The following is a 15,198-nucleotide window of genomic DNA, read 5'->3' on the forward strand; positions in this document are numbered from 1 at the left end:
AATTAATATTATTTTAAGTAGTATTAGTAGTTGTAGTAAAAAAAGGCTTCAAAACTGGACCTTTAATCTAGGGGTGTTGTGGGGGAGGGGGCACATCCCTCCCCACGCCCCCATTCCATCTGGATTCGCCCCTGCTTTGGCGTTTGAGCACAAAGAATGGATAACATTTACGAGGTCTGTCCGTAAAGTATAGGTCCTTTTTATTTTTTTCAAAAACTATATGGATTTCATTCATATGTTTTTACGTCAGACATGCTTGAACCCTCGTGCGCATGCGTGAGTTTTTCCATGCCTGTCGGTGACGTCATTCGCCTGTGAGCACTCCTTGTGGGAGGAGTCGTCCAGCCCCTCGTCGGAATTCCTTTGTCTGAGAAGTTGCTGAGAGACTGGCGCTTTGTTTGATCAAAATTTTTTCTAAACCTGTGAGACACATCGAAGTGGACATGGTTCGAAAAATTAAGCTGGTCTTCAGTGAAAATTTTAACAGCTGATGAGAGATTTTGAGGTGATTCTGTCGCTTTAAGGACTTTTCACGGTGCAAGACGTCGCGCAGCGCTCTCAGGCAGCGTCATCAGCCTGTTTCAAGCTTAAAACCTCCACATTTCAGGCTCTGTTGATCCAGGACGTCGTGAGAGAACAGAGAAGTTTCAGAAGAAGTCGGTTTCAGCATTTTATCCGGATATTCCACTGTTAAAGGAGATTTTTTTAATGAAAGACGTGCGGGCGGATTGCAGCGTCGGCTCGCAGCCGCCGCGACGCTCCGCCACAGGAAACACACCTCTGTTGGAAGCCTTGAGGACAAGTTGGAACATCTCCAGCTGATAAACAATTTCTCATATACTCACTCCACTGAAAGCCATCAAAAGCCAACTGGATTTTAACAAATGGTTATCAACACGGAGGTGTTTTTCCTGTGCCGCCGCGCCGCGTCGGCTGCGTCCCAACGCGCGGACCCGTCCGCACATCTTTCATTAAAAAAATCTCCTTTAACAGTGGAATATCCAGATAAAATGCTGAAACCGACTTCTTCTGAAACTTCTCTGTTCTCTCACGACGTCCTGGATCAATAGAGCCTGAAATGTGGAGGTTTTAAGCTTGAAACAGGCTGATGACGCTGCCTGAGAGCGCTGCGCGACGTCTCGCACCGTGAAAAGTCCTTAAAGCGACAGAATCACCTCAAAATCTCTCATCAGCTGTTAAAATTCTCACTGAAAACCAGCTTAATTTTTCGAACCATGTCCACTTCGATGTGTCTCACAGGTTTAGAAAAAATTTTGATCAAACAAAGCGCCAGTCTCTCAGCAACTTCTCAGACAAAGGAATTCCGACGAGGGGCTGGACGACTCCTCCCACAAGGAGTGCTCACAGGCGAATGACGTCACCGACAGGCATGGAAAAACTCACGCATGCGCACGAGGGTTCAAGCATGTCTGACGTAAAAACATATGAATGAAATCCATATAGTTTTTGAAAAAAATAAAAAGGACCTATACTTTACGGACAGACCTCGTATTTATGCAGAAAACATGACCAGATTTACAGGTAAGAAAGTTTTATTGTGTTTTCACATCATGTGGTCCTCAGAGAGTTTAGGTGCATTTGAGTGGAAATAGTGTTAGTTGTTGACGCGTCGCGGAGGATCAGCTGTTTTTAACGAGACAATACGGAGCGGCTCAGCTCAGAATTCTAAATAAAGGAGAAAAATAAAGCATAAAAATGACTTTGTAAAGCTCAGTGCAGGTGTGCTGTTTTCACCGCGCTTTAAGAGGTGAGGACGAGTCGTAGCTGATGAAAAGCTCACAGCTCGCTTAAAGTGGGCAGTTCAGTCGAACCCCGACCTCCTGCCCACGGACCAAGTTTAATGCTGCTGTCGACCCACAATGCAAAAATAATAGTAACGCACAGTGACTTGGAGAAGTAACTTTAATCTGATTACTGATTTGGAAAGATTAACGCATTAGATTACTCGTTACAAAAAAAAGTGGTCAGATTAGAGTAACGCGTTTCTAAGTAACACGTTACCGGCATCACTGGTCATATGTGTGCATGCATGGGCATGTATGCCACAAATCTGACAGTAAATGATGATAATACTTTGAATGATATTTATCTGTTTTTTTCCTATTTAATGGAGTCACTCAGAGGGATGATTATGCCCAAATTTGATTGTACTGTCAACTAGCTTTTTTGCACACATAGTAATACATTTTTATTTTTGTTGTACAATATTCAATATATATACATAATACATATCTGCCAACATTTGAATTTCCCAATGTGGGACACCTAGGCGTGGCCGCAAGTGCAAGAGGTGTGAAGCGTAACTAGGGGGTCATGGGGGATGCAGGACACGGGGGTAAATACCGGGACTGTCTTGCCCAATGCGGGATGGTTGGCAGTACTGATAATAATTTAAAACTTGTTCTTAAGACGACATTTTTCTAAGCAGTTATGCATCACACAGCACCAGAAAGGTTCCAATTTAAGTTTTTTGGGACAATTGTATGGGGACAGAAGAACGAGGGCCTGCAGACTTTCACCATTCTGGCCCAGAATTCTTTCTTTTTCCACTAAATAAAATGTTCACATAGATGTTATCGTGTTTCTTGGTGTTTTGCCCTATAAAATGAGACATTTTCAGTCTCCTGGCTTCACAAGGTTGTTTTTTGCTTTTAATTCCCCATGGCATCACAGCAGATTCTTCTAATGTGTCCTCACTCCCTGCACAGGGGAACAGTTGTCATTTTATATCCAAATCATATACAAAAGGAGGAGGAGACTCAAACCTAAAATCCCAGACTTTCGCTTTCATTATAATATATTATGTTCTTTTCAATCAAGGTGCACTTTTCTGCAAAGTTGTTATCACCCTTTTCTTATCTATATTTATCAGATGTTTGTGTTTTCCAGGTGAGCAATCGTCTGCGGTGTGTTTTGTCCATAAGAGGCCGAGGATAGTCGGAGGAGGTCCAGTGAGTGCATCAGATGGCAGCTGGATGGTCAGCATACAGAAAGGGTATGATACTGTATTCAAATAGAATATTCTATAGTTTTCTCTACCTGTGAAAAAAAGAGTAGGATGTCCTTCCTTCTCTCATATAGAGAGGTGTTTGTGGAATTTCGTTCATACTATTTTATTTTTATAGTGTTCAGATGTTATATACTGTGCACTAGTACTATACATTTTTTGTTATGCCCTATGCAGGGCTTGCGCCGCGAGGCGGGGCATATAGCATCCGGGTTGTTCGTCTGTCCGGCCGCAATTCATTCGCCGCAACGTAGCTCGGCACCTATTACTCGCACAATCTTAATATTTGGTGGGTACATGCCTTGGAGGAGTACTTTGCATGGGTTTGAAGGCCGGTGACCTTGACCTACTTTTCAAGGTCACCAGTTGTCACAACTGTCAAATCCTTTGCTGCAACATAGCTTTGCACCTATTGTTCACAGAAACTTCATATTTGGTGGGTACATGCCTTGGCAGAGTGCTTCTCATGGGTTCAAAGGCTAGTGACCTACTTTTGAAGGTTACCAACGGTCAGAACTGTCATATCCTTTGCCATAATGTAGTTCGGCACCTTTTGCTTACAGACACTTCATATTTTGTGGGTATTTGCCTTGGAGGAGTACTTCACATGGGTTCAAAGGCCAGGGACCTTGACGTACTTTTCAAGGTCACCAGTGGTCACAACTGTCAAATCCTTTGCCATAACATTGCTCGGCACCCATTGCTTGCAGAAACTTCGTATTTGGTGGGTACATGCTTTGGAGGAGTACTTTGCATGGGTTTGAATGCCGGTGTCCTTGACCTACTTTTCAAGGTCACCAATGGTCACAACTGTCAAACCCTTTGGCTGAAATTTGTTTGCCGAAATGTACCTCGGCACCTGTTGCTTGCAAAAACTTCATAGTTGGTGGGTACATGCCTTTGAGGAGTACTTTGCATGGGTTCGAAGGCCAGTGACCTTGACCTACTTTTAAAAAATTACCAATAGTTGCATTTGTTCAAAGGCTACCAACTTTTTATGGTCACTGTTGGCCACATCCTCTAAATAAATATAATGTCAATCTCCAGTTTTTCCACTGTGTATCCCAGTTTACATCAAACACATGAGGGGTCATCCAAATACCTACCCCACACATGTACATATTACTGCTCTTTACATGGAAAATAGTACTGTGCGCGGGGCATTTCGTGACGAATCTCTCTAGTTTGTTTGTATGTTTTGTTGTTTGGAATAGTACCTCAAACTACCAACAGGAGCCACAAAATTTTAAATTTAAACACCACCAGCAAAGCAAAAAATACAAATGAAAAAACGTGTATCAATTCAAAAACAACAACAAAAATGTTTGGAAACACAAACAAATATTACATGCATCAGATGCAACAATATAATTACTTCTGCCAACGAAGTTCGGTGCAAGTTGTTTTTGCTTTTGTTTGTTAGTTAGTGAACAGCCTGGAACCCGCAATTTTTTCATGTCGTTAAGAAATTTTTTTTACAGAGGACTGATATTCTGATAGACAAGACCTGATTCAGTTGTCAAGGTCAAAGGTAAAAGTTTGGAAAAATCTTGGAAAAGTGGAAACACTCCTATCCTTTAACATTGAACAGATTTTCAAAAATGTATAACTCTGTCAAAAAAGATTGAATTTCTTTCATATTTGAGACTGTTATGTAGGATGGTATCCTTTATCGACTGACAAAGTTTGATCTGGCTTTGATCCGGATTGAATTTTGTGGACATTTGAATTTAATATTCAAAATTCAGTTGTCACATGTTGTTAATTATATTCATGTTCACATGTGCAATCATTTTTGAATTTTTAAGATTATTTATTTATTTATTTATTTATTTTGAGGCAACAACCTGTTCTTTAATTCAGGTTTTGTATTGTCAGTTTTTGTGTGTTTGCTAGTGCAGTCTAAATTTGGAAATGTTGTGGCCCCTATCAGCCACTGCATGAAATGTATGAAAATAATTTTTTGAGAACATATTTTTGTTTTCTGTTCAGGTCAGTGCACTGGTGCGGGGGTTCTCTAATACGGGAGGAGTGGGTGCTAACTGACAGACAGTGCTTCTCCTCGTGGTAATAACAACAGTCGCTCATGTATCTACATCAGTGTTTTTCCTTTAATATACTCAACAAAAATATAAACGCAACACTTTTGGTTTTGCTCCCATTTTGTATGAGATGAACTCAAAGATCTAAAACTTTTTCCACATACACAATATCACCATTTCCCTCAAATATTGTTCACAAACCAGACTAAATCTGTGATAGTGAGCACTTCTCCTTTGCTGAGATAATCCATCCCACCTCACAGGTGTGCCATATCAGGATGCTGATTAGACACCATGATTAGTGCACAGGTGTGCCTTAGACTGCCCACAATAAAAGGCCACTCTGAAAGGTGCAGTTTTGTTTTATTGGGGGGGGATACCAGTCAGTATCTGGTGTGACCACCATTTGTCTCATGCAGTGCAACACATCTCCTTCGCATCATCCGTGAAGAGAACACCTCTCCAACGTGCCAAACGGCAGCGAATGTGAGCATTTGCCCACTCAAATCGGTTACAACGACGAACTGGAGTCAGGTCGAGACCCCGATGAGGACGACGAGCATGCAGATGAGCTTCCCTGAGACGGTTTCTGACAGTTTGTGCAAAAATTCTTTGGTTATGCAAACCGATTGTTCCAGCAGCTGTCCGAGGTCTTGGAGGTGAACATGCTGGATGTGGAGGTCCTGGGCTGGTGTGGTTACACGTGGTCTGCGGTTGTGAGGGTGGTTGGATGTACTGCCAAATTCTCTGAAACGACTTTGGAGACGGCTTATGGTAGAGACATGAACATTCAATACACGAGCAACAGCTCTGGTTGACATTCCTGCTGTCAGCATGCCAATTGCACACTCCCTCAAATCTTGCGACATCTGTGGCATTGTGCTGTGTGATAAAACTGCACCTTTCAGAGTGGCCTTTTATTGTGGGCAGTCTAAGGCACACCTGTGCACTAATCATTTTGTCTAATCAGCATCTTGATATGGCACACCTGTGAGGTGGGATGGATTATCTCAGCAAAGGAGAAGTGCTCACTGTCACAGATTTAGACTGGTTTGTGAACAATATTTGAGGGAAATGGTGATATTGTGTATGTGGAAAAAGTTTTAGATCTTTGAGTTCATCTCATACAAAATGGGAGCAAAACCAAAAGTGTTGCGTTTATATTTTTGTTGAGTGTAAAAGTTCATGCATCCAGTTCATAAAATTAAGCATAATTTATTTAATATTGTGCATTGTAATTGTAATATTGTGCATTGTAATTCTCTCATAAACCATTAACGACTGTCTGCATCAGTCTGAGCTACATGCTGCATGGAGAATAATAAATGTTGAATATTTCCTGAAGTATCAACACTGCATTGTGCCTCTGCAGCGTTCCAGAGCTCAGTGAGTACCGGGTGTGGCTTGGCGTCTCTGATATTCGAGAAGGATCACCCGACTGGTCCAGCGGACAAGAGGTCCGCATCGCTCATGTGATATGTGGCCCAGAGGGCTCCAGTTTAGCCCTTATAAGGCTGTCTGAGTAAGTGAATGAAAAAACTTTTTGAAGATACACTGATGCATGTGTGCACAGTTTGCTGATTGTTCTTTGTGCACTATGCATTTAATATGTCCAGACCAGCCCATCCTGTTGGCAATGTCCACACGATCCAGCTACCTGTTGCTGGGTGCTCCATCCCAGAAGGAACAATATGTAAAATGTATGGCTGGGGAGAGACCAAAGGTACTGATGTTCTATATTCTGCATTAATCTATCTTGTTGTGAAAAACTCACAAGTTTGCATGTTATTACTCTTACAGCAGTTGTGGATTATGTCTTTTTTTAATTATTTTCAGTGAACTTGGAGACATGTTCTGTAACACCACCCCTTTTTCTTAAATAATTGCTTAGGATGAACCCTATAGCATTTTTTTCTGAACCTTTCATATTTGCCTTGATATACAAGTGGGAACATAGAAGATTGATTATTTTAATAAAAAGGGAAATTTAATTTCCACCTGGTGATATATCATTATTTCCTTCTACATTATCTACAGTTCTCTTCATGCTCATGAAAATAAAGTTCAACAGCATGCTGTTTCCATCCTCACAAATTAATTGATGGCTTTGTAATTCCCGAGCCATTTCCGCAGTGCATAAAGCAACCAGAAATGACATCATCAGCCTGTTTAAAACCTGGCTTTATGTCGAGCAATACCTGAAAAAATGTTGAAAAATGAAGACAATGATGTGTGGGTAGGTCCATAGGCATTTGGACATTGAAACTAATTGGGCACTTTTGCTTCTGTGGACAGCCACAATGCAGTTAAAATGAAATAATTATCACACGCTTGTAGTGGAGACTTTCAGCTTTCATTCAAAAGCGGTTTAACAAAAATACGTCATTTACCATTTAGGAATTTAAACCAAATTTTATTACATAATATTATTTGTACTATTTTTAAAGCAAATTCAGAGTCAGAAGGGTCAGAAACTTTAAAACTGATGCCAATGTCATCGGATTGTCTATTCAATCAAAAAATGTGAAAAATTAAAGTGACAATGTCAAGAATTCATTCTTTGTTTTATCTTGACGTTTATTAGCAGAAATTGAATTTAGCATTCATTACCATTTGTTCATTCGTGTAAAATTACTTGCAACCATGCATCAATGTCTTTTCATAAGCTTAGAATTGTTCCTTCACATCAACAAGGGAACAGACTTCCTCATGGAGGCCGCCATGTTGCACCGCCATGTTGATACAGTCGCCCATGTGTGACGCACTTTCTCTGCCTTACACATTTTGCATCATCAAAGAAGGAAAAACCTCATGGGAAACAAAATCAAGTCAAGCCAAGAAGCAGGTGATGGTGCCACGCTCTACGACACAATGAAGCGGCCTTCGGTCCTGGATGGCAACCACCCAGGCCAACAACAGATACTAACCGGACAACTAATACAGCCATATTGAATTTCAAAATGGTTAAAAAGCCTTTTATGAATTGCCATGTTTGCTAGAGTATAAGTTGTTGTTCATTTAGTAATTATATATTCCAGTGTAATGCGTACACACGAATAAAATAAATCACCCATTCATTACTAATGATAATAATCGTAATTATTTCAATCATTTTCCCCACACTCTAAAAAAGCAACTGCTGTCTGAATGAGAAAATTTGCTGTAACAGTTTGCAGAGCTTCATTAAAGTTTTTTCAACTGTCAATTGAGTTGACAAGATGTCTCTAGTTAAGTTGAAAAAAACTTAAAGAAAATCTATGTAAATTGCTCCATCACTTTTTTTCTCGTTGGGACAGTGGTTCATTTTTTTAGAGCGCAGGAATCAAAGCTCTAAGCAGAATATACTCCAACAATAAATGAATAAATGCAAGGAATAAAAAGCACACAGCAATGCACAAAATACAAAATGAAACGGTTGATAATGCAGATAAAAAGTGGGATCTAACAATTTGCATACATTTTAAAGTTATTTCAACTTTCAACTGAGTTAATGCCATAAGACTTCTCCAGTTAAGTTCCAGTTAAGCTAAGTTTTTCTCATTGAGACAGCATTTAATTTTTTTAGTGTACTCCACTGAAACACACACATTATACAAATGTGTGTGTGTGTGGTGTGTGTGTGTGTGTGTGTGTGTGTGTGTGTGTGTGTGTGTGTGTGTGTGTGTGTGTGTGTGTGTGTGTGTGTGTGTGTGTGTGTGTGTGTGTGTGTGTGTGTGTGTGTGTGTGTGTGTACAGTAGTGTTCAGAATAATAGTAGTGCTATGTGACTAAAAAGATGAATCAAGATTTTGAGTATATTTCTTATTGTTACATGGGAAACAAGGTACCAGTAGATTCAGTAGATTCTCACAAATCCAACAATCAATCAATCAATCAATCAATTTTTTTATATAGCGCCAAATCACAACAAACAGTTGCCCCAAGGCGCTTTATATTGTAAGGCAAGGCCATACAATAATTATGTAAAACCCCAACGGTCAAAACGACCCCCTGTGAGCAAGCACTTGGCTACAGTGGGAAGGAAAAACTCCCTTTTAACAGGAAGAAACCTCCAGCAGAACCAGGCTCAGGGAGGGGCAGTCTTCAGCTGGGACTGGTTGGGGCTGAGGGAGAGAACCAGAAAAAAGACATGCTGTGGAGGGGAGCAGAGATCGATCACTAATGATTAAATGCAGAGTGGTGCATACAAAGCAAAAAGAGAAAGAAACAGTGCATCATGGGAACCCCCCAGCAGTCTACGTCTATAGCAGCATAACTAAGGGATGGTTCAGGGTCACCTGATCCAGCCCTAACTATAAGCTTTAGCAAAAGGAAAGTTTTAAGCCTAATCTTAAAAGTAGAGAGGGTGTCTGTCTCCCTGATCTGAATTGGGAGCTGGTTCCACAGGAGAGGAGCCTGAAAGCTGAAGGCTCTGCCTCCCATTCTACTCTTACAAACCCTAGGAACTACAAGTAAGCCTGCAGTCTGAGAGCGAAGCGAAGCATTCATGATATGCACACTCTTAAGGCTATGAAATTGGGCTATTAGTAAAAAAAAGTAGAAAAGGGGGTGTTCACAATAATAATAGCATCTGCTGTTGATGCTACAAACTCAAAACTATTATGTTCAAACTGCTTTTTTAGCAATCCTGTGAATCACTAAACTAGTATTTAGTTGTATAACCACAGTTTTTCATGATTTCTTCACATCTGCGAGGCATTAATTTTGTTGGTTTGGAACCAAGATTTTGCTCGTTTACTAGTGTGCTTGGGGTTATTGTCTTGTTGAAACAACCATTTCAAGGGCATGTCCTCTTCAGCATAAGGCAACATGGCCTCTTCAAGTATTTTGACATATCCAAACTGATCCATGATACCTGGTATGCGATATATAGGCCCAACACCATAGTAGGAGAAACATGCCCATATCATGATGCTTGCACCACCATGCTTCACTGTCTTCACTGTGAACTGTGGCTTGAATTCAGAGTTTGGGGGTTGTCTCACAAACTGTCTGCAGCCCTTGGACCCAAAAACAACAATTTTACTCTCATCAGTCCACAAAATATTCCTCCATTTCTCTTTAGGCCAGTTGATGTGTTCTTTGGCAAATTGTAACCTCTTCTGCACATCTTTTATTTAACAGAGGGACTTTGCGGGGATTCTTGCAAATAAATTAGCTTCACACAGGCATCTTCTAACTGTCACAGCATTTACAGGTAACTCCAGACTGTCTTTGATCATCCTGGATCTGATCAGTGGGTGAGCCTTTGCCATTCTGGTTATTCTTCTATGCATTTTGATGGTTGTTTTCCATTTTCTTCCACGCATCTGTTTTTTTTTTTCCATTTTAAAGCATTGTGATCATTGTAGATGAACAGCCTATAATTTTTTGCACCTGCATATAAGTTTTCCCCTCTCCAATCAACTTTTTAATCAAACTACGCTGTTCTTCTGAACAATGTCTTGAACGTCCCATTTTCCTCAGGCTTACAAAGAGAAAAGCATGTTCAACAGGTGCTGGCTTCATCCTTAAATAGGGGACACCTGATTCACACCTGTTTGTTCCACAAAATTGACGAACTCACTGACTGAATGCCGCACTACTATTATTGTGAACACCCCCTTTTCTACTTTTTTTACTAATTGCCCAATTTCATAGCCTTAAGAGTGTGCATATCATGAACGCTTGGTCTTGTTGGATTTGTGAGAATCTAATGAATCTACTGGTACCTTGTTTCCCATGTAACAATAAGAAATATACTCAAAACCTGGATTAATCTTTTTAGTCACATAGCACTACTATTATTCTGAACGCTATATATATACACTCAACAAAAATATAAACGCAACACTTTTGGTTTTGCTCCCATTTTGTATGAGATGAACTCAAAGATCTAAAACTTTTTCAACATACACAATATCACCATTTCCCTCAAATATTGCTCACAAACCAGTCTAAATCTGTGATAGTGAGCACTTCTCCTTTGCTGAGATAATCCATCCCACCTCACAGGTGTGCCATATCAAGATGCTGATTAGACACCATGATTAGTGCACAGGTGTGCCTTAGACTGCCCAAAATAAAAGGCCACTCTGAAAGGTGCAGTTTTATCACACAGCACAATGCCACAGATGTCGCAAGATTTGAGGGAGCATGCAATTGGCATGCTGACAGCAGGAATGTCAACCAGAGCTGTTGCTCATGTATTGAATGTTCATTTCTCTACCATAAAAGCTGTCTCCAAAGGCGTTTCAGAGAATTTGGCAGTACATCCAACCAGCCTCACAACCGCAGACCACGTGTAACCACACCAGCCCAGGACCTCCACATCCAGCATGTTCACCTCCAAGATCGTCTGAGACCAGCCACTCGGACAGCTGCTGAAACAATCGGTTTGCATAACCAAAGAATTTCTGCACAAACTGTCAGAAACCGTCTCAGGGAAGCTCATCTGGTATGCTCGTCATGCTAGTGGTGATATTGTGTATGTGGAAAAAGTTTTAGATCTTTGAGTTCATCTCATACAAAATGGGAGCAAAACCAAAAGTGTTGCATTTATATTTTTGTTGAGTGTGTGTGTGTATATATATATATATATATATATATATATATATATATATATATATATATACGAGTCTGTCCATAAAGTATCGTACCTTTTTATTTATTTTTTTTAACTATATGGATTTGATTCATATGTTTTCACATCAGACAAGCTTGAACTCTCCTGCGCATGCGTGAGTTTTTCCACGCCTGTCGGTGATGTCATTCACCTGTGAGAACGCCTTGTGGAAGGAGTGGTCCCGCCCCATCATCGGATTTTCATTGTCTGGAAATGGCGGAATGATTTGGGTTTTTTTTCCATCAGAATTTTTTCAGAAGCTGTTAGAGACTGTCACCTGGAAACCATTTGAAAAATTTATCTGGCTTTCGGTGAAAATTTTACGGGCTTCACAGAGAATAAGGTTTGTTAGTACTGCTTTAAGGAACCCTTTAATGACACTTGGCGCACCGCGCTCCGAGCTGCGATATGCGACATGTCTATCTCGGCTTTCAATGCTTAGCAGTCCAGTAAGTATCAGTGAAATTGTGGAGAGCTGGACATGTCCAAACTTGTCCTCTGACATGCCGAAATGGAGGTGTTCCTTTGTCTCGCTTCCAAAGCGAATCGGTCTTTACGTGCGAAGCCTCCGCCCGTCTTTCCATGACAAAATCTCTTGTTAAAAGTGAAATCTGCCGGAAAATGGCTGATGTCCAGCTCTTGTGATAACCAGAGAAAGAGCACACGACGGTCTCGTATCCACAGAGCCATCCATTTAGAAATGGTCCGGTGGCTTGTGCCGCGTCGTCGCAGCTCTGAGTGTGGCGCGCTGAGCGTCCTTAAAGGGGTCCTTAAAGCTGTAGTAATAGACCTTATTCTCTGTGGAGCCCGTAAAATTTTCACCGAAAGCCAGATAAATTTTTCGAATGGTTGCCAGGTGCCAGTCTATAACAGCTTCTGAAAAAATTCTGATGGAAAAAAGTCCTTTGCATTTTGCCATTTCCAGACAATGAAAATCCCACGAGGGGGCGGGACCACTCTTTCCAGAAGGCGTGCTCACAGGTGAATGACGTCACCAACAGGTGTGGAAAAACTCACGCATGCGCACGAGGGTTCAAGCTTGTCTGACGTGAAAACATATGAATCAAATCCATATAGTTTAAAAAAAATTAATAAAAAGGTACGACACTTTATGGACAGACCTTGTGTATATATATATATATATATATATATATATATATATATATATATATATATATATATATATATATATATATATATATATATATATATATATATGTATGTATGTATATAATATATGTGTGTGTGTGTGTGTGTGTGTGTGTGTGTGTATATATGTAATTGCCACTCAGATAAACATATGCAAACTTTTGTGCTTGCCTGACAATGTGAATGATTTGGTTTTACTTTGCTTTCAGTTTTGGAGAATTCTATATGCACATTAATAGAATTGTGGATCTTTGTTCTAATTAGGAAACCCAGACTATATTTATTCAAAATAAAAGGGAATTTCTTATTTTTTTCTACATTTTAATCCTTTTACCTCTTTCAGGTACTGGCTATGATGATCAACTTAAAGTTGTCAACCTGCCTATTGTCAGCAACGAGAAGTGTCGTGAGATGCATCGTGGCAGCCTCCACATCACCAACACTAAGATCTGTGCAGGAGGCAAGAGGGATGAAGGCGTGTGTGAGGTAAACTGTGACACTCATTATTTTCTCAGAGAGACGTTTCGCTGTCTGAACGCGGGTCCAAAAGAATTGTTTCTAGCTGTACGTTCAGTTGCTGCTTGTAAACAAGAACAGGCCTTCAGACCTTTGGATAAGACCATCGTTCCCAGTGTGATGTTTGAAAGGATATTACTGCCTTTGCTCAACACGCCACTTTCAAAGCTCAGTTTGATCTAAATCTCCAACAAATGTTCTTTGAATCCAGAGGATTAGCATGCGGACTGCTGTAAATAGAGCACATGGAGACTGTTGCACTAAATTTCATCACTGATCAAAGCCTTGGCTTGTGGTTTTCAGCTTTGGGAGAGAGCTGTCATTGAACATTACCAAAAAACACACATTTTACTTTGGATCAATGCCTCCATAAGTGTAAACAGTGGCGATGATGCTATTTCACTGACATATAGAAATGTGCTTTGTATTGCCTTTATTGCAGAGGGATTATGGAGGACCCCTCGTCTGTCAGGATGGTGACAGCAGGGTTATTGTTGGAGTGAGCATCCACGGCAGGGGCTGTGCTCGAGCCAACCAGCCTGGCATCTTTATCAATGTGCCCTTCTACACACAGTGGATTCACAAGGTCTTCAAATATTATCCTGAGATCTAGAAACTGAACTGCAACAGCAAAGCAAACCTGGAGGCTCTTCTTCAGGCTCTTCTTCTCAATCTTCACAATACCTAACCTATCGATTGATAATATACTGATGCACTCTTAATGGAAGAACAAAGGGAAGGTTTAAACACACTGGGCCCTATCTTACGTGGTGCAAAGTTTCTGTGGTAGGGGTGCTGAAGTTTGGTCCTTGAGATCTACCTTCCTGATACTTAGTTGTCTCCCTCTTTCAACGCACCTGAATCCAATGAAAGACTCGTTAGCAGGCTTTTAATGAGCCTTTCATTGGATTCAGGTGTGTTGGAGCAGGGAGTCAACTAAGAGTGTCAGGAAGGTAGATCTCAAGGACTGAATTTGGGCACCCCTGGTCTATGGTGTATTTGATATAAAGACATACATAAAATGAACACTGTTGCCACAGTAACTTTGAAAAGTTACTTTATTAGTTTTTAGTTGCTTTAAACAGTTACGTTTTAAAGTTACTTTAAGCAGTTACTTCAATAGCAGCTGTGGACAACTTGGTGGCAGTTGCTGAATGTAACTAGTAATATAACTTAGTTATTTTTAAGATTGAGTTTAAGATTAATTAATTACAGTAATTAATCAGAAAAGCAACTATAAGTTACTTTTCTGATGAATTACTTTGCTAATTACTCAGTCTTAAGAGTAACCACATTAGATTGGTAGTTACCTTATTAGTTACATTACTTGATAGTTACAAGTTGTCGGCAGCTTCTAATAAAGAAAGTTTTAAACGTAACTGTGGCAACACTGATAATGAACATAAAGCTGGGTATAAAGGGGCTGGAATTATGGTCTTCATTAGTCAAGGGCAGGTTGTGTAACAAACATAAATTCAGCCAGTATCATTCCCTTGAAACAGTACAGCGGTGTGGTACTAAACTGATGCAAATGAGAGATCTCAGAGGTTTTCTGGTGAGGAAATGGACCAACATGACAGAACGTGTGCGTCAGAGGTAGGACAAAGTCATTCTCAAGTCATGAGTCAGCAAGTCCCAAGTCAAGTCTCAAGTCATCTTGCAAACAATTGGTGGTCATTATGATTTGAGACTTGACTTGGGACTTGCTGATTCATGACTTGATAGTGACTTGATGGTGACTTGATCCCACCTGGTGTGCGTAGAGATATAACACTGGAAGCCACAGTGACAGTTGGATTAACAGGTCTGAACATTGCATCCTTTATCACCTTTTGTGTCCGCTGTGTGTATGTGTGTGTG

General features: G+C 40.4%; 1 protein-coding gene across 1 annotated transcript in view; it reads left to right on the forward strand.

Moving 5' to 3' along the window:
- LOC117515873 (hepatocyte growth factor) overlaps positions 1-14,095 on the forward strand; it is an 80,609-nt gene extending 66,514 nt beyond the window's left edge. Inside the window, exons 13-18 of the mRNA XM_034176635.1 lie at positions 2,911-3,016; positions 5,021-5,095; positions 6,443-6,592; positions 6,687-6,793; positions 13,166-13,308; positions 13,781-14,095. Coding sequence (XP_034032526.1) covers positions 2,911-3,016; positions 5,021-5,095; positions 6,443-6,592; positions 6,687-6,793; positions 13,166-13,308; positions 13,781-13,951 — 752 coding nt within the window. The 3' untranslated portion in view covers positions 13,952-14,095. The remainder of the gene's footprint in view (positions 1-2,910; positions 3,017-5,020; positions 5,096-6,442; positions 6,593-6,686; positions 6,794-13,165; positions 13,309-13,780) is intronic.
- Positions 14,096-15,198: the final 1,103 nt, after the last annotated feature.

The sequence above is a fragment of the Thalassophryne amazonica genome, chromosome 8, assembly GCF_902500255.1.
Source record: "Thalassophryne amazonica chromosome 8, fThaAma1.1, whole genome shotgun sequence".
Lineage (NCBI taxonomy): Eukaryota > Metazoa > Chordata > Actinopteri > Batrachoidiformes > Batrachoididae > Thalassophryne > Thalassophryne amazonica.